Consider the following 27,373-nt stretch of genomic DNA (forward strand, 5'->3'; position numbering starts at 1 on the left):
TTCCCCCTGAAAATGGCATCAACAAAAGGTTTTGGGTGCTAAAATCACAATCTTCCCAGTTTTCACGAACAGTCAGACTTGTATTAGAAAACTCAATTTTTCAACACAATTTTGCCATTTTACTGAGAAATACCCAATTTTTACTATTGTTTGTGCTTTCAGTCTCCTTCCAGTTAGTGACAAATGGGTGTGAAACCAATGCTGGATCCCAGAAAGTTAATTCTGAATTCAGCAAGGGGTAAATTGTGTAGATCCTACAAGTGTTTCCTACAGAAAATAACAGCTGAAATAAAAGAATATTGAAATTGAGGTGAAAAAAAACAGCAATTTTTCTCCCCGAAAACTGTAACTTTTCCTGCGATGTCAGATTTTTTTAAAGCAATATGTTACATCTGCTGGGCTCTTCTGGTAGAGAAAGACAAGGGGCAATAACACTTGTTTTGCTATTCTGTACTCCCCAGAGTCTCCCAATAAAAATGGTACATCACTTGTGTGGGTAGGCCTAATGATCAAGACAGGAAACACAACCTGAACACATCACATTTTTACATTGAAATCTGATGTAACAAGACACCTAGGCTAATCCAAGATGGGGTGACTTGTGGGGTTACAACCAGGTTCTGTTACTCAGAATCCTTTGCAAACCTCAATTTGTCCAAAAAACACTTTTCCTCATTCCGGTGACTGAAAGGTCTGGCATCTGAGAGGAGCCACCCAGCTTTCCCCCCAAGTCTCCAGATTAAAAAAATGGTACCTCACTTGTGTGGCCTAGTGCCCGCGACAGGAAATGCCCCAAAACACAACTAGGACTGCATTTCTGGTCCTGGGCTCAGCAACCATATAGGGAAGCCTACTAAACCCAGACATTTCTGAAAAGTAGACACCAAGGGGAGTCCAAGGAGGTGTGACTTGCGTGGTTCCCCCAGTGTCTTCATACCCAGAATCCTCAGCAAACCTCAAATTTAGCTTAAAAAAAACAACACATTTTTCCCACATTCTTTGTGAGATCACTGCACCTGGACAAATTTCCTACCACCCAATGTTCCCCTCAGTCTCCCGGTAAAACCACCTCACTTGTGTAGGTGGGCCAAGTGCTTTTGACAGGGAAGAGCCAAAAACATGTCGAAATTGAAGGGGAACCAAAGCGGGTCCAAAAGGGAAGTTTGAAAAAAAACATTTTCAGGCTGAAAAAACCAGTGCAGCAGAATATTTATCAGTATAGATGAGGCAATGCTGGGTGGTAGGAATTTTGTGGATTCCTGCAGATTCCGGAAGGTTCCATCACAAAAATGTGGGGGAAATGTGTGATTTCCTGCAAAGTAGGAGGCTTGCAGGGCATTGTGGGTAAGGAAATGGTGCGGGGGGTGCATGTGAAGTGTAGCCCTCACTGTTCCAAGTGGGACGATTTTGAGTTAGTTAAGCTCTCATGGCCCAAATGTAAAACCAAAACCCACGATAATCAAATGTCCTCTCGCTGACATAAGATGTTTTAGTGTGTGGGGAGAGCTGAAAGACTGTTTCCCCCCTCGGTTGGGGTGGGGGCATAACCAGGCCCATACTGGTTGGTAGCCACCACCCCACTATTTTTCCCAATCAGGGATAATTGCCCCATCTGCAGAACAACTTTGGCCCCATTTATTTGGGGTGGGGGTATGGCCATATCCCCATCCTCTTATTTAAATAAATAAATAAAATATATATATATATATATTTCTCATTCTCTCTGGTGGTACAACAGTGGCCTAAATAAATTGAAGCCCACAGTGGGACCCGAGCTCATGTGCCAGGACGTAATGGTTACGTCCTCTGCACAGGAGCACTGTGCCGGTGGACAGAACCATTACGTCCTCGGCACAGAAGGGGTTAAAATAATCTTAGCTGTCCCATGTTCGGGTGTTTAATAAGCTTGCATTTGCGTTCGAGGGTGATTGTTGAGCGCCTTTTACCACTGGGGAAAAAGAGTTTAGTGTCACCTTATCCATAATTGGGTAGTGGTATGATTTTCAAAATACGAGTTAAGTTTATTTTGGGTTGTTTGAGCAGTATTGTTAATCATTTTGCTTGATGTAATGGATTTATTCTTAAAACGTGGACTATGACCCACACATCAGCAACCTCATTTAAGAAAGAATTGTATACAGGAAAACTGTGAGCTTGACACTAATAGTGATTTTTTAAAAACTTTTTTTTAAAGCTGGCAAATGCCAAACTTAGTTCTGACCATAATGACCAGATGGCCGGCGCTGCCCGTGAAGAAGTGAAGGAAGCCCGAATGAGGATAGAAAGTCTCAGCCACCAGCTCTCGGGCCTGCAGAAACAGGTATTGTCACACTCTGGGTTTAGATGAAGTGTCTTAACTGTTCTAAGTTTTATCTGAAATAATTGTAGGGTATTTTTAAGGTCGCCAGGATGAAGATAAACGTTAGCTCTTGTTATGTGAACGGGTAAAAATAGGCCCTGCACCAATGGTGGAGAAATATGCAGGTGCAGAGTCAAAAATAGGCACTTACTGCGGAGTGGGTGAGCAGCTAAATCGTGCATGGTAATGTGAAGATAAATTGTGCAGATGTGACCCAAACGTTTTTTTTTCTTTTCTTTCATGTAGGCTAGTGTTGCTGAAGATCGCATCAGAGAATTGGAAGAAATGTTGACCAGTGAACGAGATAAGTACCGGAAGATACTCGATGGAAAAGAACGAGAAATGACCGATATGAGAGAACAGATGCAGCAGCAGCTAAACGAATACCAGGACTTGCTTGATGTGAAGTTGGCCTTGGACATGGAGATCAGTGCTTACCGGAAGCTCCTGGAAGGAGAGGAAGAACGGTTGGTGGACACATTGAACTTTTAAATAATTTAATACCCGTCACTCGTTGCTTGTTCTTGTTTAGGCCCATTTTCGCCTGTAGTTTGTAGTGCGTTGCATTTTTGTATTTCTATTGTATATAAAAGTTTTAATTTGTTCTTTTTTTTCATACATTTTTGGGAGTCTCATCCTGAAGATTTTGTTTTCTGTTCAGATTTGGTCATAATAGTTTGGTAACAGATTCCTTACTTAAAATTTGATGATGCAGCTTTATCTTCTGAACCTTCACGTACAACCTAATCCAAGGACCAGCCTTCTGTGACCATATTAGTGATGGACAGCATATTTCAGAATAAAATATCCGAACTATAATTTTTGGGTAAACCATGTGTCCTGCCATAGATTGGAACCACTGCAGCTATTGGGATTGATTTGATGTTGCAACATTAAAATATAATGTTAAAGTTCTATCAATTTTGTTTTAGCTTAAAATTGTCCCCAAGCCCATCTTCACGTGTGACAGTCTCTCGGGCTACCTCCAGCAGCAGCAGCTCAACTGCTGTCCGTTCTTCCCGGACCAAAAGGAAACGTATAGAGACGGAAGAACTTTCAGGGAGTGGACTACATTCTGGCGTCGGAATTGGGGGTGGTGAAGCTGCTTTTACTGCAACAAGTGTCAGTGGTACTGGTGCAAGTGTTGGTGCAAGTGGAGGCAGCAGTAGCTTCCATATGTCACAGCAAGCAAAAGCCATTGGGAGCATCAGCATTGAAGAAGTGGATCTGGAGGGGAAATACGTGGAGCTGAAAAATAACTCCGAGAAGGTAAGTTGCGATTGGTGTACATTGGAAACGTACTTTGGCTTACCATCTCTTTAAACTCCTGATGTGTAGTGGATAATTAAGATTCGATTTTTTTCACTTTGGAGTGAATATTTATGATGGCTGAACACGAATAATTGTAGATAATATGCAGACTACCTCGAAGACCCAAAGTAGCACCAAGACTTAAATCCCACCAGAGTTCTGCTGCTGAGAGGCTGGAAGGACAGAGAACTACTTGTCTAACCATGATTGTTGCAAATTGAACTTTCGCAGTAGCACCACGCTAGCTGGAATGTCCTGTGATTGCCTTGGCAGCTGAAGCAAAAATCTTGGTGGTCGTAAAGGATGACACATCTTTTTGTAATATTGGATTATAGCCAGTCTTATGTTGTTGGGTGGGTGTTTTCATATTTTGAAGCATGTTTTGGTGCTTAGGTTGATGTTTGTGTTTTTTTGACAGCTTATGTATTGTGCAGAGTTGACTAGCACCACTGAATCCTGTAACTGGGACAATAACAATGTGGAGAATGGGTTCAGATGCCCCATGCTGATCTAGCAATAATTCTTGGCCAATTGCGGTAGCCTTATTTGAATTATCTGTGCTATTACCGGTCATGGCAAACAAATGAACAGCATGGGATGGATGGAGCTGCTTGTTCCAGTATGTAAACACTGGTCTTTCCTGCGGGTAGCATTCCATTCAGAAGTCTTAGTTTGTCTGGTGAACTCCACACCCTCGCATAATTTTGGAACTTGAGCAGCCTCGAATGCTTGACTGCTACCGTAGCTTGAGCAGAATTGCACCCCGAGACTTACTAACGATCAATGCTACTTTGAGTTTCTTCCACTTCGGTGCAGCCTGTATTTGTCGTTATAATTCTTGTTGGATTTCTTTTTTTGGCTTATCTTCGACTTCTGTCTAGTTGTAACAGTTCAGAGGTGACACACAAACCTAAAGAAAGTAGCATAATAGGCTACCTACTGGCACTTTAAATTATTATAACTTATTGGTTTAAGCATTTTATGATCTGTCCGCATTAGTCATTCTGAGCCCCCTTTTTTACTGGCTCTTGAGTGCTTTGATTTACTACTACCCCAGATTAAATGTTTATTTTTATTTTAGGATCAGTCTCTTGGTAACTGGAGACTGAAGAGACAGATTGGAGATGATGAAGAAGAAATATCGTACAAATTTACACCCAAATATACTCTAAAGGCTGGGCAGACTGTGAAGGTATGGTGCTAAGTTTTGAAAAAAAAAAATATATATATATATATTTTTTAAATGTGTTATTATTTTAATTTGTCAGCATGCTTTTCATTCGAAAGTTTACAATAATCCGGTGTCTCTTCCTTTTGTTGTATTGCAGCTTAGAATGTAGTCAGTTCATCAAAGAACGTGATGTTTTACTTTTTTTTTGGCTGGTTCATCTCCAATGATTTCTGCTTACAATTGTCACTGACTTGATATACATGTTGCCTTATGGCATGTTACCCTTCCAATGTCCTAGGAGACTGCTTATTAGAAAACAAATTACATAAGTAGGTGATAAGAATTATGGAAAAAAACAAAGGGTGAAGTCTTGGGCTTTTTTCTAAACAGTGGTTCAAAGGCTGCAGAGTGAAGCTCATAAGAGACCTTATTCTAGGCTAAAGCTGCCAACAAAAACAAGCATTTACAATGTAATGGGTCTCACGTTTGCTTGAGTGTGCTGTTCGTGTTGTAAATTCCTAACTTTCCAATTTCAGTTTATGTGGCAAGTAAAGTAAAACAGTTGACGTAAGCAAGTCAATTCAAAAGGCCATGGCCACCGTGAGCGCAAGTGGTATTGGCTCCCTGTATGAAAGCCTGGAAAGGTTCGCAGCTGGAATGAAAGGCAAATCGAAACCGGAGGAGGAGCCATCACACGCTGTAACAGGAGGATGCATGACGTAGTGTGATAGCCAACCAAAATATTAACTTAGTGCAATCACCTGGGAGGGAACTCTGCACACAAAGGAGGGACATTTCACGAAAAGCACCAATAAAAGTGAAGCATTTAAAACAGGCGCAACAAAGAATGAATAGCAAGAGAGGGCGTGGTTAAAAGCCCACAGAGATTACAACACGCCAGAGCGCTTGCGCCCTAAAAAGAGCAGCAGCCCTTTCTGGTTAGCCTTGCTCTAGGAACCTCAGCCAAAGCCTCATTGGACGAGTGCAGCTTTCTCACTGGAAAGTAAAGATTATTTTTGGCTTTGAGATATTGAGGTCCAGAGTGGAAAATAATCTGTCAGAACCAGAGCTTGGTTGGCAATCTGCTTAACCTGGGCCGGTGAAGAGAGCTAAAACAGGGGGATACTGCTGCTCTGAAAGAGAGTTTAAGAATGTGCAGAATGAGGCCACCCATCTTAATCTGGAGTGTCTGAATCAAATAGCCTTGGGTGCCCAAATAAAGAACATTGTCATAACACAGCTTAGATGTAATTAAGGTAATGGTTGTCTTCCTAGCTGAAAAGGGACGAAAGTGCAGGAATTTATTCAGTGTCAGAAAGCGGACTGAAGCATTTACCTACCACAGACACTTGTGGCTGAAAAGAAACTTGGTTGTTGTATTTGACCAAGGGATTTTAACAACTTCTGACTGAGGGGGGGGCTCCATGAGGCCAACACTCAGCCCACTTGTCGGAAAGAATGACCCATATAGGAGGGATCTCTTGTCCATATTGCACATCAGGTGATTACAGGACATCAATTCAAAAACAGCTGAGACGCAGACTGTAAAAGACGGAATCCACATCTCCTCCACTGATAGAAGAAGTGTGTCAGCATAGGAAATTACCTTGACTCCAATGGCTCCACAGGCTTTGCTAGATAAACATTAAAAAGAGTGAAGCTGAGTGGAGGTCCTTGCGGCACACCAACTGAAAGAATCTTAGGGTCTAACGGAAAAATCTTTTGATACAGTGCATTTTCAAAATGGGGTTCAAAAACCAAATTGTTGGAGCTATTAAAGCCAGTTTTGAGTGGTTACATCCAACAGGGAATTATGATGGCGCCTGTGAGGGGCTGTAATAAATGTAAAATACTGGTTTGCTAAACCTGATGCCTATTCCCTGTTCGCACGGTGTACGTGGTTCTTACCTTCAGAGTAGTAAAATATTGTTGGGTGTAGGTGGTCCTAGAGCTCACAATCGTTATAAACCTACAAGCATCTACTTTTGCCTTCCTACCAATCTTTTCTCAAATACATTTTGGTAAACTGCTGAGTGACAAACCCATGCTAATCTAGGAACAGGGCCTTGCTGGAAATTTCGTGGAGATACACCGGGGGTCATTCTTCATCACACCACTCAAATTCCTTCAGTCTTTTGCCCTCTGTACCCACAGCAGCACTTTCGCCTCGCTCCAGCTGATGCGCCCAGTTAAGTTTTAACTATAGGACCAGCTTTTCAAATGGCTTTGACCGTCTTAATAATCCACTTATCACCTTTCAGGTCAAATAGAAATAGCATAGTTTAAAGTTACAGTGTAATGTTCACTTCCAAATGTATCATGACTAAATCCATATCATGTACATTAAAAGCACCTAGAAAAACCTGTTATGCCAAGCATCTCCCTTGGAGACTTTCTGCAGTATTCGAGGATCCTTGGGGGTCCGCAACTGTCTTAAATATAAAAACTGATACATTAAATTTATATACAGACAAAAGCAAAATTCGATATTTTAAAACTTTATATTTTTGAATTAAATATTCCAATATTTGAGCACTTGTTTGGTGCACACTTTTTTGTATGTGTATTGTTTTGAGATTCATATAATAGAAATTGCTTAGACTGGGAGTCCTAATTTCAAATTGATTCAGTGAGGTTCCACAGTAGTCAAAAATCGCTGTTTTAGAACATACCATTTATGCATTAAAATGTTCATATCCGCTACACTAAAGTGGAAAATGCATTCTTACTGTGAAACTGAAATACAGTGACTGATAGTTGGACTGAAAAGTTACGTTTCAGGATATGAAATAGTTTAAAGCGTTTGTAGGATGCTTCCCTCTTGCAACTGCAAAGAATCCCTTTATTCCTCAAATCATGTCTAGTGGAGACTGTCAGCATTACCCTGCCGTGTACTTGGGTGCATTTTGGTATTTTATCTTGGTTGCTTTCATATGCGAAAGTGCTTTTGTAGGTCAGATTGAGGGGTTTCGAAGAAGGATATTAAGGAGAAAGTGGCTTGAGATGGATCTGCTTTGACTTTCTGTAATTTGACCATTTTACTACTGCACTTTCACTGTCTTTGCTTACAACAACCTATGTATAAGTTTAAGCCCGCTACCCCCAGTTCACTCCAAAATAGTTTGTAATCTATTTTTTTTCACCGTACTCACTAGAATCTGCATTTGATCTAATATAATCTTGTTTGGGAGCTTAGTTGATGGTTAACCTGTGCTATTTGCAGAAAGATGAAAGGTGTTAAACGTTCTTTGCTTTACAGTCCTTCTGTCTGTGTGTGTTTTGGGGGGGGGGGGGGTAATATAGAGCCTGGATTGTTATGTTGATATAGTTAGGTACAAGATAAATGAGTGCTATTCTTGCCCATGAGGTGGTGGCATAATTAGATTTTGTAAATGCTGGACCACCTACTGAACGGCATGCCATGTATTGACATGTTTATAATCGAAATTGCGTGTTACTGATTTTTAGTTTTTTTTTTTTTTTTTTTTTCAGATTTATGGTGCGGATGCAGGCGTTACACATAGTCCACCTTCAGTTCTTGTATGGAAAGGCCAAAGTAACTGGGGCACAGGGTCCAATATCAGGACGTTTCTTGTTAATGCTGACGGAGAGGTAAGTAATTATGCTGAGTCTTCATTTATATGATGAGAATTCTGCACTTTTTTTTTTATGTGGTGTCTTTATACGTCACTGTGTTCTACACCGCGCTCTTAAAATTAGCCTAAAGGTGAAACTAGTTAGCGGTGCCTTCAGAGCAGTATACTCTCTCATGTGCATACTTTCCGGTTATTTAGGAAGTTGCTGTAAGAATTGTGTCAAAAGCCACTGAAAACGGAGAAGAGGAGGAAGATGAAGATGAAGCAGATTTCGGCGATGAGGACCTCTTCCACCAGCAGGTGACTTAAAATTCTATAGCAATAGTTATTGAATTAGCCGTAGGAAAACACTATCACAGCTGTGAATATGGTTTGATTTTGGTTGCTCCCTTCAACTCATGAACATGAGCTGGATACTTTTAAATACAGTTCTGTCCAGTGAATGATGCATTGGGCATTAAGTGTGGCCACATACTGGCGAAGTTCTGAGCTTCTTCTCTGTGTTGCTTAGAAAATATGTATTGCCTAAAATCCACTGGGGTAATGATGGTCTGATCATTAAGGAGTTAAATATTTTTAAAAGTCTCCTTTCAAGGCAGACGTTTGACTAAATTGTGATGGTGCTTGGACCTGTTGATCACGCTTTTTCATGGGTTCTTGAGCACTGTATAGGTGATGAATGTTTACTTAGGCTGTTGGGAAGCAATAATTGTACATCTGGCATCTGAGTTGTGATAATGTGGAGTGTCTAGTGAGGTGTGATCAATCCTTGAGTTCACAATGTTTGGACGTGGATGGAGATTTGTGATGAATGCGAAACTGTCTTTTCTGTACTTGTTTTTGAGTTTTGAAAGATTATGTAAGTCTGTTAGCTGTCAAATAGCCTAGAGGCTCAGGTGTCTGCTGTTTGGGAGGCTTACAGGAAACAATCATTGGGATAGTGCAGGAAAATTATAATTTGAGTTTTTTTTTATTTATTTTTATCAAGGGTTATTCAGTTGGGAATGGGTTCAATATAGGACCAGTTTCTGTCTTTGACCACTTGATTCTAACTTGGCTGTGTTTTTAATTTCTAATGAGTATTACATTTTACCTTCCAGCTTTTAATGATTGTCGCTTTCTTTTATGGGTTACTTTTAAGGTTGTGTTGAGGGTATCATTTTCTCTAGATTATGGATCTTTAGCACTGCTATGTAGATTCAGTACCCTTTTAAGGTTCTTTGCAGAGAATTACACACAATATACCCATGGATGCTATATGCTGTTTCTCGAGAGCTTTTGACAAGCTCGCCAGTTCTCTAGTTCTAGTCAAGATATCAGTGTTGCAGTGAATGTGTCAGACCTTGAGCTACTTGATATTAATGTGGACTTTCCATGAGGGGGATATTTGCTGACATTGACAGGTGTCAGGCATGATAAACTACTTAAAGTGGATTTGTAAGCTTTAGATATGAACTAACGCCAAATACAACATCCTACCTTTAGTCTGCCACACCTTTGGAATACATAGCAGGAACCTTTCTGCTACAAGATTTTGGCTTTCAGATCTTCCTCAGAAATCCCCAACGAGCCAGTATAGAAAAAATCATTTCTGAGATGGATTCTGGTCCCCCCCTCAGAATTTTTCACAATTATTTTAGAAAGATGGCAATATTTAAATAGGTCTAAACCTATTTAAACATTGCAGTTAAGTACTGTTACCTTTTTAAAACTGCAATAACATGCTTCTGCTTAAAACAAAGGCATGTTATTTGTATAATAATTCTTTTGACCAGAGTTTAGCCCCCCCCCCCCCCCCCCTCCTCCCGGGATCACTTGAGGCCCCCCAGTTTGAAGACCTGCATTAGCATAATGTGTTAGTGATACTATACTTGAAGTATTTTCTTATTGTTTTTGACGTAAACCTTTTTTCTTTTTTCTTTTAGGGTGATCCTAGAACAACATCGAGAGGCTGTTCTGTGATGTAAAAAAGTGTTATATATGATTTTATTTTTTATTTTTGCGGACTTTGATTTGTTTGCATTTTTCCTTCGGAGCCACTGAAAACTATTTTTGTATGTCTTTTTTTCCTTTATAATTTTACTCATGTTACATTTTTGTAGAACACATTTTTAATTCAAGAAAACTGCCAGAACTTTTAAATAGCTTCCATCTTCCCTCCTGAAAACACTATTGGAAGGTAAATCACATTTTTTTTTTTATATAGATACTGTTCCAGTAATACTTCCTTTTAGGAAAGGAACGAATGAGATCTCATGGAGTGCAGAATAAATCTTAGCCTCAGTTGTGCTTTGGATAAGGAGATAGATTTGATCAGATGTGCTTAGAATTGAAAATAGCAGATGCATAAGGTGCACATCTCTACAAATCTTAATTTTGGAGACTGAACCTCGAGATGATTCTCGTGAATGTGCAAGTTCTCTTGGTCTGCTTTGTGCCTTGTTCTCAGGTTGAGTCCACATCGAACTAAAAAGGAACCAGTCTGCTTATGCTGTTTCTGCTGCACTCTGATCTTTTAGGTTTTTGTTTGTGGTAAGATCAGTAACATCTGATTACCATTTAGAAAACCTGAACAAGAGACTTCTGCCAAATGTGGCTGCTTTAGAATTCCATGCCCTAGCTATGGAAATTCTAAGCATGCAGGTCAAATTGCAATATATTTTCCAAACCACATTCTGATTCAGTACATATATACCGAGAACACTGGCATCCCCTATTATCCAGGCACCCAAGTTGTAATGGATAATTCGTTCAAGTAACTTATTTTAGACAACTTGCAACAAACCCTTATCAAAACCATAGAACTTATGTGTTCTGGGCTAGTCTCCGACCAACACCTATCTGAAAGCGGCTGTTAAGCCACAGATTCTTGCAGAGAGATTTTAAGTCCTTTTCTTTAAAATTCACCTCTCCAGAAAAAGCTGTAGATATAGGCTTCGCTGCTCCTAGAATCTGGCTGTAAACAGCCATAGTTCTACCATCGCTCCTGATGGTGCTATGTTGTACATTTTGGAGATTGTGTGCATGTTTTTTTTTTTGTTTGTTTTTTTGGGTGGCATTTGGAACGTTGCTTCAATGAAAGGTTAGACTGAAATTATCTAGATAGTCCATTTTCAGAGCTTAAATAATGTCTGCTGACATGCTGGTAGGGTGGAAACATAATAGTGCAAAAATGGCTGTCAAGTAATAAGAAATGTCAAATGAGTTGATGGTGCTCAATATCTCAAGAAGCAGAATTTTGGGATCCGTTAAAGAAAAGCAGTAGCAAACTCAAAACAAAGTAATTTCTTGCAAGTCAAAAAAAGTTTAATTGTGGCGATTATATTGTCAATCGGCCCTCTTTTTTGCACTACACTTCTCACCCTGCTTGGGTAAATTGCTCGAAATGTTGTATAATCATGCAACTGTATGTATGTAAAATATATCCAACTGAAATTATGTTTCTCAGAGATTCAATTGATTAGCCTGATATGAGAATCTGTGATTAAGATGCTATTTTTTATAATACACCTTCCAACTGCTGTACACAAGTTTTCCTTGCTAACGTACCATGTTAAAACATCATATGTGAAAATATTTATAACCTATATTTTTTTAACATTTTTTAAAATCTGTGCCAGTAAACTGGTTCAATTGTGTGCTTTTCTGAGGAATGTATGGTCAAAATTCAGAAATTGAGAAACACTTGATTGCTTCATTTTGATACTTTCATTCTGCAACATGCTCGTTTTGTGTCAGCTTAGTTTCAAATGGCTCGAGTTGAGAAATATGCTTTACCATTAGAAGCATCGAGTTAGTCAAATATTTCTTCTAATTCTCAAACCATCACATGAGCAAAGGAGAAGTAAAACAACGTTTTGCAGCTCTAATTTCGTACAAACCTTATTGATCAGACCCCAATTTTCCTGGTTGAATTTAGGAGACTTTACTATAATCCTTATTGTTTTTCTTTTGGGCGCTAATGTGGCTCTTGTTAGTAATTTTGAATCCGTTTCTGTTGTAGGAGAAAATAGGTTCAATTTTAGATTGTAAGATCATTCTTCATTACCTTCACAGATGCAATTCTTTGTCAGGTGTTTGAAGCATTACTACAATCTAGGTCCTGATGATGCCATTTCACATTAATGAGATGAAAAGTAGGCTTGGTTTAGATGGTAATTCGATTATATCCTGAGCCGACCGTCAAAATAAGTGCAGCCATCTAATATTGGCAGGTGCTATCTAAATAATGGGACGTCCAAAAAACTGACAGACTGCATTGTTTAAAAAATGTGCCCTGTTTGCACATTCTTAAATCCTAGACTCACAATGGGGCGAGACAGTAATTTGTTTGCCTTTCGTGTAACAGGTACAGGGAGGGCATTGTGGTCCAGTATCCAAAGTAGACTGTCCAATTTGGCTACCCAAGGACAGTCCAAAACTTTAGATGGGTAAGGTAGATCTTCTAAGGTTGTATTTCTTTTACATTGGTTTCCGAAAAGTTCTGGCACAAGCTAAATCATTTACTTATGAAAGTTGAATGCTTTCATGCACATTTACCTCATTTCAGCTTTCGATTAAGTCAATACAAATTCATTTATTCATGTACTTTAGTTTAGGCGATTTGTCCTGAAACACTATCTTGGCCACACCTCGCACTATGTTCTCTTTTGCTCTTGATGGACGTATGGTTGGTCTTTTGGCTATCTTTGCATTTTTGCAGTTGAAAGAGATTCTGCTGTCTAATTCTGACATGAATAACATAATTATTACTCTGTTTATGGGGCATTCATTTAACCACCCATATGCAAATCTACAAAACAAGGTGTTTCAGAGCTGTTCTCTGCAAGTACATGTTCTTCCAGTGGAAGTTTCCGCTTCAGGTATGGTATTAGTGCAACTTATTTACCTCCAAAGCAGGCAGTGTCCTCTTCCTGACCATAACAGTTTTCAATTTGGCACCATTTAACCCATTCACGTTCCTGAACTACTTACAATTTGCAACAGCTGTAATTGTGCCACAAATTTTTTCTGAATGCTCTTGCCTGGAAAGGGGTGCAAATTCTGAGGTTAAATTGTGGTCTAGTTTTCAAAACCACATATTTTCTTCTATGATGGCGGTAATATCAGCTGGGGAGAAATTAAGGGAAATTATTTTACATTTGAGTCAAACACAAATGTACTTGAACATCCACTTAATTATGTTCTGGTCCTCATTTTAAAAACGTTTGGATCCGTCTAATAGGCACCAAAGCAATTTACAATTTTTTTGTGCATGTTCTATGCAGATTTCCAGCTGTTCGACAGTGTGATCTGTAGAGTAAAATTGCCATTGTGCCCACTGACGATTTATCAGAACATATTTCTTGACATTTAATACTAGTGGCTAGTAAATGTAGTCCTAAATACAATTTTGGTCGTATGTTCTCTGCTCTGGCGTCATTTCTCGTTTACATGAATTAGTTGAATAATCAATGTATAGAAAAGCAGGTATCATTTAATAAATACCAAAATGCTTAATAACATTTCCACTGTCAATGGTCACTAGTTTAGCTGTCCTCAGGCTAATGTACATTAAAAAAGATTATGCATTAAAAATTGGGGGTGGGTTATCTTTAAATTGGTACATACAGGAAGCTGTATCAAATCTTGTTTATGATTGTAATTTATTACTTATATAAGGGAGTCTTTAGGTTTTCAGCATAGTATCAGTTCCAGGTGCCTCTGGGCACTCTTAAATAAGAATCCTAAACGAATCCCACATATTTAAAGTATTTCATGCACCTAATGGAACAAGGCTGCATGCATTCAGTGCATCCACTTACTTTCGACACCTAACACATGCTAGTAGCAATCTTAAATACACAAAATGTAGTTCACTTTTTATGTTTTATTTGTCTGAACCAGGAGTAACCTGATAGTATACAACAATTTTTTCCTTAGCCACGTATTTTGCACCTTTTTCACAGGTGTTATTGAAATAGCTAATTGCACCGTTGTTTAAATAAAACTATCAGCAGTTTCTCACACTTTAAAAAAAAAAAATACCCTACAGTTCTTTTCAACGTAAAGTGGTAAGATACAAAATTAAAGTTACGCAGGTTCTTGTCTTCCAGTTGACTTATTACCCTGCTATTAGCTTTTTTTTTTTAACAAAAAAAGTATATGCACACAAAGCCAAGCAGAATTTTTGCACCTATAATTGCACTGCTCTGTCTTGCGGTTTGGCTGTAGAGAGCAGATCCTGCTGTTTTTCTCATCTGCTGTGCTGCGCAGAAACTATAGAACATCAGAATTGCCTTACGATACGGTACTGTAGTGAGCCTAAACCTTTTCTTCTGTTGTAAGCAGCCTAGTACCAGGTGACAACATTTCATCTTTTGACTCCAGAACACTAGCAGGAATCACCTTTTCTTTCACCATTGTGAACGGTTTCCTGGATTTCCTCTTGACAGTGCTGATTTATGAACTCTGAAACTTGAAAGTGGTGGTAATTAATTTCAAACAATGCTACCATATACCTTGAGGAGTCGCAGTTCATGATTGATTGGTGTTCCTGGTTTTGAAGCTTAATTCAGAACTTGTATTGGACAGGCCAAACAAGTTGAATTGTAAGCATGCTGTGGTGCTAATTTGAAATCAAGTAGAGCTTCAAAGTCTGTGAATCTTAAAACTGTCATGCATTGATATAAAGGATGTTTTCTTGCATTGGCATTTTTTACATAGTATTTTCAGTTTATTATACATCAGAACTATCATTTTTGCTTTTCGGGCCCTTATTAAACCAGTGTGGCCATACATATATATATAAAAGGTGGTCTCAGACCATCTCATATAGGGCTCAGCACTAGGTTCCACATTCTCAACAGTTTCTCTCTGAAAATGAAAAGCTATGAGAGACATCAGATTGCAGAGACTGTAGAAAGGGATGCAAGAATGCAGTGGAAGAGAATAACATTCAGAGTGCAATCATAGAGGTTAGTTTAAGCAGCCTACAATGTTGTTTGAAGGCTAGACATCAGGCTGGTTGGAGTTGAAGAATAGGGTCTATATGATTGTCTCCAGAAGTTAAACTTTAGTGTTAAAGGGGGGTGTGGGGGGTGGTTGTAACAATACATTTCTTAAACTTAAATCATTTTGCAGACTTTGTCAGGCATTCGCTGTACATTTTACTTTAGTTGTGCTGTGAGGTTGACTGGCGTTCTAAATATCAGCTTCAAAGTAAGGTAAGCCTACCTTTTGATTGCATCATTTAAGACTTAGCAGGACTGTACTTTCTAAAGAGGATTTGTCATGTAGCAGTTAAACACTGGGTAATTTAAAGCTGTGAACGGCTTTTTTTAGCCACTTTTATAGAAAGTTCATAATTACTGCATTAAAAATTGAAAGGTTGTCTCTTGCAATAAGCGTTGCTTCAGCTCATCGGCTTCATGGTTCCTAGGTAAGAACCAACTAGCTAAATTTAGCTATCTTTAGGTTAGAGCTGCCACATAAATGGTTTTATCTTGCAAAATCCACACACAATCTTGAACCTCTAGTTTGGATCAGAGGATCATGAGTGTTTAAAATCTAATTGCAGCGTCTGTTTTTAAATTTGACTGACTTGAATTCTCAAAACGTGATCTGTAACTTTTACAGTAATCTATCTTGAATCTCACATGTTATAGTGAGTGATCAGTGGGCTTATTTCTGTTGAATCTAACAGATAAGACATTACCTCAGTCAGCCTATTATTTTGTTGCACACAGTTAGTGGCAGAATAACAAACCTCTAAACACTCTCTAAAACAGTCTTGTCTGCAGTTCTAACTGATCTTGCATTTGCAGTACATGCTCTCTAGCTATAGAGTGGCCTCCATCACTAGTCAAATGGCAAGGACTTGTGACTTCAGAGTTCTGTGCTTGCTTCCTGGCCAGGCACAATTTCACTGTGAATCTACAAAACTGTGAAGTGATCCTCGATTCTACATAATTTTTTTAATGACAGTCCTATTGAGTTGCTACATTTACGCTAATCAATCACGTTTGGTTTTTACAGCAAAACAAATTTAAAACAGCGAATGGAAGGTTGATTGTACCATAAAATGAAAACCATACTGGGATGAAAGGATCCCTAAATAACCAAAAGCTTCTTTAAATGGTTTAAAACGCCTGGGAAACAAAAAATGTTGTTTGCTCTCCTGTATGCTTAGCCTTAGACTACTTAATTTAAGGGATTTTTATATGATTGTATTAGCATATATTAAATATTTTGTAAACATAATGCCTTTATTGAAATGCTAACGTCTAGACAGAATGAAAATGTATCCTCTTGAGAAAGTAAAAACTAAGGGAAGCACAAATTGAGATAACCTGTCTGAAAGGGTTTATGCAATAGCACTTAAATTGACTCTTTACATTTCCATTGACATTAAGAGGAAGAAGTTGAGGAAAACTAGCTACTGTGGGTCTCCCAAGGCACTGATTACAGTATTCTTTATACTTTTAACAAATGTAAGGTCTGTACGCATGTTCATTTACTACAAATATCCCATGTTGACCAAAGGTAGCACAAAATGTAAATTGCTCATGAAACCTGCTTGTCAAGCCATACCATTGGTTTCTAATGTCCATGCTTGGTTGTCTCTGCATAGCTGCACAGAGTAACATCTGCCGATGCTACTCGGGTAGCCAAGTACAGGATGTAAACATTGGCTTACTTAGCACACAATAGGAAGTTTTAATATGTTGATAGATGCAGAAGAAAGGAATTATTGCTTCTGCTGCTATCACTGACAAATGTGTTAACCATATGGCTGGGTAAAGGAGCTTCTATTGGCTACCAAAACAGTCAAAGTAAACCAGCAATAAGCTTTTCTAGGTGGAACTTAACCATGCGGCTTAAAATAATTATTCAGTACTTTATTTGAGATCTATTTTCATAATTGATACATTCTGACTTGAACTCTTGTTTTTTTAATTACTCTTGAGTAGCTGATATTCTATTTATACAGTGGTTACCACAATTGTAAACTTATCAAGTTTTGTTTCTCAATTTTACTGTACAAGAGCTTTTGTATGGCTTATAAAGTTTTTAACATTTGTAGGCTTGTACAATAAAACCTACAAAAAAGCAGATGAAATTTAAACTGCTAGCGATATTCGCACACATTTTTAAATCTACAGGAAAATCTAGACTTTATCATTTCAATGTTTTTGTTTGAATACTAGTATGCATGCCAAATGTCTATCAATGATTTGTAAAATACATATTGACTGGAACCTTTTTTGTACAACACTCCCAATAAATGTTTTGCATTTTATCTGACCTAAGCATGTCTCTGTATTGAGAATTATTTTAGTTTACTGTAATTTTATTGTAAACGTTTCGGTTCTACTAAAGCTGTATATTGCAGAATCCAAACATGATGGCTTCAATACCTTGTATGGTAAAAAATGTGAATTGCAAAATTGCCTGTTGCATGTTATTGGCAGTCCCAATTGTGGATGGATGGGACCCACTTTAGATTAAATGAAATGTATGGTTTGGTATCCAGGGTCAGAGAATACACTTTAGTAGCACACCACAAATAGAACCACCAGCATAATGAACAAATCAAAGTACAAGGTAAATCTTTGTAAGTTCCACGTGTGCACATATATTAAGAACATAAGAAGCTTTCAAAAACTCACATGGGAAGCACCCAACCCCCACGGCACTTACTAAGAACTCTCATGTTCACACAGAACTCGGATGAGCACTCCACATGTCCTCTTTGTACACCAACGAGTAAACTGACCTTTATAATTAAATCACTAAAACATTCACCAAACATGTCTATAAAGCACACTACAGCTAAGAAAATACCACATGCATGGAAAAAGCAAACACCAACTCCAAATCATGAAACTATCCCCAATATCACAGAATATAAGGTAGGCTCCCATGTTAAACATCACATGAACAGTTTAATGCTCTTAAATACCCTGCTTTGGTGATACTCCACCGTGTAGAACCGAGCACAAAATGCAAATCTTTTCTTAGAACTTTTTTTTGCTGAAACATTGTAGCATTTTCCAAAACACCAATTATGCTGTAAAATAACTGTGTGAAAAGACTTTACAGAACAAACAAATCTTCTGTTTCTGGAGGCAACCAACTCGAGCACTGGTGGAATATGTTTATCTTGTTTTTTTTAAAGTTGTTCTTTCACTTTTATTTCGGTTGAGGTAAGATCTTGCTGCTGCACTCCTTTCGCATCATTCTCTGTACTGAAATTACTTACCAGAACTTTAATCAAACACTACATTAAAGTCTACAATCTTCTGTTAGACTAGCAGTTGAATGCTTTTAATAACTGAGAAAATATTGAGAGGATGGAAGGCTGGCACTGCATAAGGCCCTTCCTGCTTGTTGCAAAACTCTTGTGAACAAATCTCACTAAAAGGAATAAAAGAGGAGGGGCTATTGTCCACAAAAAAATACTACCTAAAAAAGAATCCTTTCTAAATTGTAAGCTTCAAAAATTGCCCCATTAACTTCCCAGGCTCTGCATAGCAGGTTATTTTGATAACTGGGTTGTCATCCAGCAGTTGCTCTCATCCAAAGGCCTGCCATCCAAACGTCATTCTAAAATCTAGTTCTTTGTGGCTTGACCCACCCAAAAAGCTGGGTATATCCCATATACAATTTTTGTCCCCACAAGCCATTCACAGCCAGCAATTGTCACTTTTCCTCGATTCTCATTTACGTCAGCAAAACCTCAACTTACTCTATCCTCCAGCCAAAGCAACAGATACTTATTAAAGCTTACACTTAAGCTTTCCTCAAGAAATAGTTTTACAGCAAAGCTTGGCAGTGCTACGTACCTGTCTGAAGTGTTTCAAATACAATTGTGCTGCGGCGTGCTTTTCTGCCTCCCTAGCCAAGCAGTTCCACCTGCAATATCCACACTTTGGTGGCTTCTCCAGGAATAACCGTCCTGCTAACATCAGCTCTCAGACGGTGCAAATTCCATGTTCTTCATTCAACTCAGTTGACTAGAGAGGTCGATCTAATCAATGCTAACAATAGGTAGAGTCCCAACCCCTTTTCTGCTGGTTGGTAACTTTAGGCAGCTTTTTTTCTGATGGATACTTCCAACAGCAGATTTCTCATCTTGTGACTATTCCCCAGGCATCAGAAAGTCATACTCCTGCAGACCAGTACGTGGCATTGTGGCTTTGCACGTTTTATTCTGCTGTGCGCTATCGTCTGTTCCGCTGTGCGCTATCGTCTGTTCCGCTGTGCGCTATCGTCTGTTCCTTCCTCTCTTTCCAAGCTTGTACACGTAGATCCGGACTTACTCCTAAGTATTTTCAAACCTTTTTTCATATTTTTTTTCCAGTGTGCTAGGACAAATTGCATGCCAAAAGACAACAGAAATGGGTTTAAATTGTGCAAGGACTGTTGCAAAACGGAAGTGTGTGACAGACCTTCATGCGGTATGCCAGGGGTGCCTTCTGTCAGTCACAACAGGCCTATAGCTAGTCTTGTCTCAGTCTACAGGATACTCCAAAAAGAAGTCCATAAATCAAAGCAGAATTCTGCTTCTTGCTGCCACACTAACTTTGGGGAGGGAACGAAGGCGTCCTTGTGCCACCAAGTCTTGCTCATGATCTCTGACCTGAGCCTACTTCCAATGTATTCTGAATTTCTGGATCCATTGGCCATATCAGCAAGTAGAGGTCTTTAAGGGGCCATGCTGCATTTTTAGCACTTTACCTGTTCCCTCTAACACAATTTCTGCCCCCAAAGATCTGAACGGGCCTTTATTCGGACTTAAGCTCGTGAGTAAACCCTCTGTGTGGTCTGTGACCTTTGAACAGCTTCTAGTTCAGCACCGGGTACTGTCGACTTTGATGTGGTGGGCACTTAGCGCAGTAACCAATGTCAATACTGGCGCTGAGGGAGGATATGCAACATGCTGTGTTTTCAGACTGAGCAGGATCACCCTTGACTGATCTGCACCCTGATCTCAAGGGAGTGCAGCTAGCTGGAAATTTACCAGATACTGATTCCATGACACTGCCATTCAGTAGGGGCCAGACTTAAGTCGTTTTGGAACAGATTCCAACAATGATCATTCTAATGCATGACTTTAACTCTGCCATTGGTATATGTCAACTGCCCTCCAGGCTGCTGCTCCCACCCCCATAGGGCACGGTTGCCTAAGGTTTTATGGTATGCGTCCCTAATGCAGGCTGCCCAGATTTGCATTTTTTGCAGCAAAATTTAATCCACTCTTCCTTGCATGTGACCGATTGCTTAAGTCTGGGAACTGGCCCGTGTGGTGCCGTGGCGCCACACCTGGATGAGGTCAGTGGGCTTCTCGATGGCTTTAGCCGTTTTGACAGAAGGCAGACTTAGCCCTAGAATGTTTTTAGGAAAGCAGGTCTACGTTCCTTGGGCTTTCCCAACCAGCCCCCCCACCACACCCCACCAGTTCCCTCAACAATTTTGCATCCTGTTGTAATACGCTTTATTTGTTTTTTTGAACAAACCATAAAAGCAGCATCTTAAAAACAATTCATAAACAGAGACAAAAAGTAATGTGCACAACAATGTAAATAAAATTATTTTAAGATTTCAAAATTAAAAAACATGAATACAAATCGTGTACACATGAAAACATTAAAAACATACAGGAAGGACGTGTGGCGAATACAGATGAGCAAAATCAAGAATAAGTGAAGTCATTCCTAAACATGACATATTAGTGTTCATAGCTGTTTCTCAGTCTCACAGCAGTTTTCACAAAACTGACTACGTTCAGAATTATTTCTACTGGGAGCACCTGAAGGTACATAAGAGCAATGTAATGTGTCTTGCAGAGACACATTGTCGCAGAAGCAGGACCCCCACATATGAGATCCCTAGATCTGCTCCGCGGAAAATGCTAGCAAGTAATTAACTCATAATAATACTAAAACTGTGCTAATTATTTCCCGATACTAATCCATCACTAATTCTTGTTGGGTTCCAGAGTAGCGTGCTACTCATCGAAAAGCGCTTTGATGCCTCGTCAGGGGTAGTAAGAGCTATATAAATACGATTAAAATACAATAATGCAGCAAATCCAACCTTAATCTAGTCAGTAGGAAATTACAGTTTGTGACTTCAACAAAAAAATGATTACATACATGCAGTAGGAACTGGGAGGCCAACAACTCCCTAGACAGCTCCCAGTCTGTCTTCCGCAGAAATTAGCACTGAGACAGCACTCCTGGCAGCCACCAACGACACTCGATTACTCCTTGACCGCAGCCACACTGCAGCACTCATTTCCTCAACTTCTCAGCAGCTTTTTACACAGTCTCCCACAGCACTCTGCGCACCACACTCCGTGACATAGGAATCTGCTTAAGAACCCTGGAATGGATCCATTCCTTCTTCTCCGGGAGGACGCAGAGGGTCAGACTCATGCCCTCCACCTCCAGACCCACAGGAGTCAGCTACAGGATCCCCAAGGATCCTCACTGAGTCCCACACATAGTCAGAAGCCACGGTATGAACATCATGTCCTATGCCGATTCCAACTCATTATTTACCTCACCGAAGACCCAGACAAAAGGAACTCTCACACAGGAATGGGAGCCGTTGCCACCTGGATATGAGAAAGCGGCCTCAAGCTCAATTCCGACAAGACTGAGCTCTTCATCGTCGGAAATGCCACCTCAGCTTGGGACAGCTCATGGTGGCACACACCCCTCAGTCCCCCACCCACCATCCCTCCCTTGTGTGCCGACTGAGCACACCTGTAAACTTAGGAATCATGCTAGACTCCTCCCTATCCATGACCTGCCAGGTAAACTGTCACCTCCTCCTGCCGGCACACACACACTGCAAACTCCGGAAGATCTTCAGATGGATCCTAGCAGTCTGTTGCAGGACAGTCACCCACGCCTTAGTCACGAGCAAGCTTGACTACTGCAACGCCCTCTACGCCAGCACCTCAACTAGGGACTTTAAAAAAAAAAAAAAAAAAAAAAACTTCAACTCATACAGAATGCCGCCGCCAGACTTATTCTGGACCTCCTTCACCAAGCACACATCTCTCAACACCTGAGGACCCTCCACTGGCTACTGGTCGAGAAGTGAATCACCTACAAGCTTCTCACCCACATGTATAAGGCCATACACAATGCAGGACCAGCTTACCTGAACCACTGCGTCTCCTTCCACACCCCTGCTAAATCTCTCCGCCCCGCCCAGATGGCCTTGGCCACCGTCCCTCGCATCCGCAAAATCACTGACGGAGGATGATCTTTTACTTACACTGAAGAGGTGGAACAACCTCCCCCTGCACCTCAAAGCCCATCCCTCACCATCTTCAGGAAGAACATCGACAGGGCTCTTCGGATGAGGCACCCCTGCCCCTTGAGACCCTCACGAGTGAGTAGCTGTGCTCTACAAATACTGATTGATTGGTGGTACTACTGATACTCGTTAGAGACATCTGTTCTCTAGCCAGAGCTCTTGGCCGCATAAACTGTTTTTGAAGCCAAGTCTGATCAGCCATGACTATACGCTCAGATGTATTAAAAAGCTCAACCCTACCTGAGTTCTGCAAAGTTGCCTTGATGTGCTTAGGCCAAGGGATGTAGTGAGCATGATCGAGGGACAGATAATCCTTTAAATCTTAGTTCAATTTTCTCTCTGGCCTGGACCAAATGTCTAATTAGAGGAAAAGAGGTTGAAATGCCGTAATAGCTGTGATATATTCAACCCCCAGGTCTTAATGCACTGAAAAAGTAGGGACACAGAGGAGGAGTGTCAGAAAGGTGTTTTCCAAAGTCTGCAGCGTGGTCTGCTTGGTATATCTCCAAACACATTTAGGTCTGTACACCTGTAATAAGGGCCTAATATTTTTTTTTTTTTAACTTGTGAGGTGAAATCAAAAACCGCTGTATTAGCTCGTACTCATTGCCTTTTTTTTTTTTTTAAATACCTCCTACTTACCGGAGAACGTAAGGTCAAATAGTCAGTATTCCCAAATATGAAATTACTGTGGCAAAGCACTAGCAACTAGGTGAAATTTTTGTTTTAGTGGAATGAGGAGCAGGCAGCATGACAAAGATTTTTTTATTTTTTAACATTAACCGAAAGGTCCAATTTTTCCATCAAAGTAGCAAAGGAATTCAGCAGGGACTGCAGACCAATTGCTGTCTTGGCCATTATCATGGCGTTGACTACATATAAAAGCACTGCTAAATGGGAAGTCCCCACCAGTAGACAATTGGCATTAGAGGCAAACATGGCCGCCTCTAATTGGTTTACATATAGATTTAAATAAAAAGGGCTAAAATACAGCTTTGATGCACTTCACTACGAATACTAAAGCCATGCATACATTTTCAATCTTTATAACACCACTAATGCCATGGTGTTCCTGTGTAAATCCCTTTGGAAAAGGGCCTTTTTTTTTTTTTTCCCTCCACTCCACCCTCGTGGATAGCATGACTTGCCATAATTTGTCTGCTTACCCGGTTAAAGGCTGGGGTCATATCCATGAACGATAGGTGGATAGAACCAGGGCGGGCGATTTGTACATTTACCAAGAGCCAAGTACAGATTTAAACACTGATCCACTGTTGATCGGCCAGGTTGAAAAACCTTACTACTCATCAGATAAAACTTCCTCAGCAAATATCCCCAGTCTTTCCAAAATGACGCGCCCCACTTTCACAGCAGAATTGAGCAGTGAGATGGGCCTGTAACATTGAGATTTGTCCCTATCCCTAAATAAAGGAACAATGATTGAGGAGGCCCACGATTGTGGAGGACTCTTGATGACCTCTGCGTTAATGACTCGGTTCAAGGTGGGGGCCCAAACCTCAATACTGTTGATGTAAAAATCTTTGGGAATTCGGTCGGGTCTGTGTGTCTTATTCTTAGATAAGCCCATTATCCCTTTTGACTTTGTCGAGGGAGAAGGACAGCTTAGAAGTCCACCATATTTTCCATGCTGTAGTCAATTTGAGATGATAAATTGTAGGTCTCCTCAAAATGGAACAAGCAACTATCCTCTGTGATGTGCAACCCCAATGAAGCTACAGGTTGTGGAGCTGAAAAGGGGGCTATTAATTATACTCTGGAATTTGGAGGTATGTTTCAGTATGCTTGCCTCTAAAAGATTCTCCCAGGAAGTGTCCCTTAGAGCAGTCTTGTGCCTCACTACTTCCTGTTTACAACTAATTTCAACTAGAGCAGAGTCCCTAGGACTAGCGCTCAAGGTGTGCTTTCGGTTTCTTAACATCATGGAGCATTACTTATCAAACCTTTGGGGTGGGAGGGATCTCGGAGGTGTTCCCAGGCACCCTTATCTCCAAATGGGAGGACGCCAGTGTGGGGATCATTGCAAAGACCCCATAAATGTCACAGTGGCTAGAGTTGGTAGACCAACATGCTAAATTTGTTTCACAGCCAGAACGGAGGACAACTCGGACCACCTAAGTCTTTTCCCTTAGTTGTGTTTATGACCTGCCATTTCCTCAAAGGTTGGCAAGCCATTACGTCAGACTAGTCGATCCACCAAATTGACAATTAAGCCACGGCCTCCCATTTCTTTCCACCTCGCTGCACTTTCCAGTAACAGGACGGCTGAGAGGGGACTCCAAGTCCTCTTGCGGCGGGAAGTGCAGGGCATTCTGGCCAAGGGGGCCGTCACGAGGATTCTGCTCTCGGAAGTAGGAACTGGGTGGTACTCCTGCTACTTTATTGTGCCGAAGAAGGATGAATAAGGACACATTCAAGATGCCTACTCTATCTGTGTTCCCGTCTGCCCTATACCCTGAAGACTGGATGGTGGTGTTGCCCTGCAGAATGTTTGTTCTGCAGGGGCAACACCCTTCCCACAGGCACTTCCTGCGGTTCACAGTGGGCCCAAAGCATTTTCAGTCCAAAGTGCTCCTTGTTTGCCTTACCAGTGCCCCTCAGGTATTCATGAAAGTGATGGCAGTGGTTGCAGCACACCTCTGAGTGTATGGGTCTTCCCCTACTTAGAAGAATGGTTGTTGAAGGTGGGCTTACCTCAGCAGTTGTCATCTTCCTCAAGATGGCGATGAACTTACTGACGTCATTGGGATTCACGGTCAGTGTACTGAAATCACACCTGATTCCTTAGTAAATTCTCCTGCTCATCAGAGGTGTGCTGGATATGGTACAATTTTGTGCCTTCCCCCTGGAGAGGAGAGTCCAAGATGACAATGTGTCCGCCACTGTCCTGTATCTCGTAAGGAGACTGATGCTGCTGGGATTGCTAGCCTCCTACATCCTGCTGGTGAAACATTGGAGATGGCCTATGCAGTCTCTGCAGTTGAATCTAACATCCTAGTGGCACAATGTAGGTGAAATCTGTCACATTGTATACAGATTGTTAAAGATCTGCAGTGGTGGCTGCTGGGGGTTGATTGAGCCGGTCGCAGACCCCTCTCCTTACCACATTCAAATTTGTCAGTGGTATTGGATGCATTGCTTCTGCAAGCGGTGGAGATCAATGTTGTCTGATCTCCGGATGCAGCTTGACTCAACAGTTTGGAGTTAAGGGAAATTTGTGTTGATGGCTCTCCTGCGGACCATCAGTGGAAGGCTGGTGCAGGTGCTCACTCACCACAACACTTCCATGTGGTACTCCTGTAACCAGGGGGGTTGGGGTCTTGGTTCCTGTGGCAGGTGGTTTTATGCCTCAAAGTAGCTGTACGTCCAGGGCAATTTCTCAGGTGATCAACTAGTGGGATCTCTAAATACCAAAGCAGATAAACTAGACACCTAATACACTGCAAGTGGTGCAGGGTGTCTTCCATCAATGGGCAGAACCTTGACTTGATCTTTTCGACACTGCTGAGTGCGCAATCAGCACTTTTTAGTGTGCAGTTCCTGAGGGGGGTCTTTCTGAGTTGCACTCTGCCTAAAGGGGAGTTTGGGACTCCTGTATGCCTTTGAGCCACTGCCTTACCTGAATTCTAAAGAGCAGGGTTCCAGTCAGTCAGTCAAAATAACTTTATTCGGCGTTTTGCCATAAAACTATACATGCATACATAAAAGTCATCATAAAATACAGTACTTATAGCATTCATAAAAAGCAAATCTATTAAATCTAAGCTTACCGCCCAAGCTTACTAAAACAGTATAAGATAATAAATACTTATAAAAGCGTATATAATGATAAGACAATATAGTAGTAAGACTATGCCTAGTTTCTCTTAATAAATAGTCACATTACCAGTTCATATCGGTTTCTAATGGTGATAGTGGATTTAATAAAACTAAGAATAGAAATGCACATTTGTTTGGATGAGAGGCTTTGGATGCCAGTCAATCCTTCTTTATAAGAAGTGTGCAAGTTACGCAAAATGGGTAATAGAAAGGATTTCCTGGGAACTAAGTAAAGTTTACAAAATAGAATAAAGTGGCAAGTACTTTGTTTCGAAAAGTTATCACAAGGGCATGGCGGTAATGTTTTCCCACACGCATTTTATAGGAAACGCCACTCTAAAATGGATCAGGTTAAATCTAAAAAGTACGAATAAAGAGTATAAAGAAGGGGTCAGGAACCAAACAAAATAAGGTTCTAGCAAGTCTGATGATAGAATTTGTATGTATGAATTAAAAGAACTCAATTTCTCTGCCACTTGGTATCTAAGATTCATAACATGCTCTTTATGTCGAAGTTTAACAATTTATTTCGCATTAGCTGGCAGGAGCTCTGGTTTAAAATACATATACTCCAAGTATCGGAAGCCATTGTGAACAAAATTTAGCCATGGAATTTTGTTACAGCTTGTTAGTGAAATACAATTTTTTACGCAATCGTGTGTTAAAGTAGCCGCCAGGTTTTACCATACTTTTATCCATAGCAAAAGTGGGGCAATATCTATCAAATCTGTAGTGTAGCGAATTCCCAGGTTCTCATGGCATAAAATGTTCGCTATGTTCTTA

General features: G+C 40.4%; 1 protein-coding gene across 1 annotated transcript in view; it reads left to right on the plus strand.

Annotated features, from left to right (window-relative positions):
- The window catches only part of LMNB2 (lamin B2), a 40,155-nt gene extending 22,428 nt beyond the window's left edge, over window positions 1–17,727 (plus strand). The window contains exons 6-12 of the mRNA XM_069218198.1: window positions 2,195–2,320; window positions 2,606–2,826; window positions 3,292–3,628; window positions 4,752–4,862; window positions 8,334–8,453; window positions 8,636–8,737; window positions 10,363–17,727. Coding sequence (XP_069074299.1) covers window positions 2,195–2,320; window positions 2,606–2,826; window positions 3,292–3,628; window positions 4,752–4,862; window positions 8,334–8,453; window positions 8,636–8,737; window positions 10,363–10,404 — 1,059 coding nt within the window. The 3' untranslated portion in view covers window positions 10,405–17,727. The remainder of the gene's footprint in view (window positions 1–2,194; window positions 2,321–2,605; window positions 2,827–3,291; window positions 3,629–4,751; window positions 4,863–8,333; window positions 8,454–8,635; window positions 8,738–10,362) is intronic.
- Window positions 17,728–27,373: the final 9,646 nt, after the last annotated feature.

Source organism: Pleurodeles waltl, chromosome 12 (genome assembly GCF_031143425.1).
Source record: "Pleurodeles waltl isolate 20211129_DDA chromosome 12, aPleWal1.hap1.20221129, whole genome shotgun sequence".
In the NCBI taxonomy this organism is placed as follows: Eukaryota; Metazoa; Chordata; class Amphibia; order Caudata; family Salamandridae; genus Pleurodeles; species Pleurodeles waltl.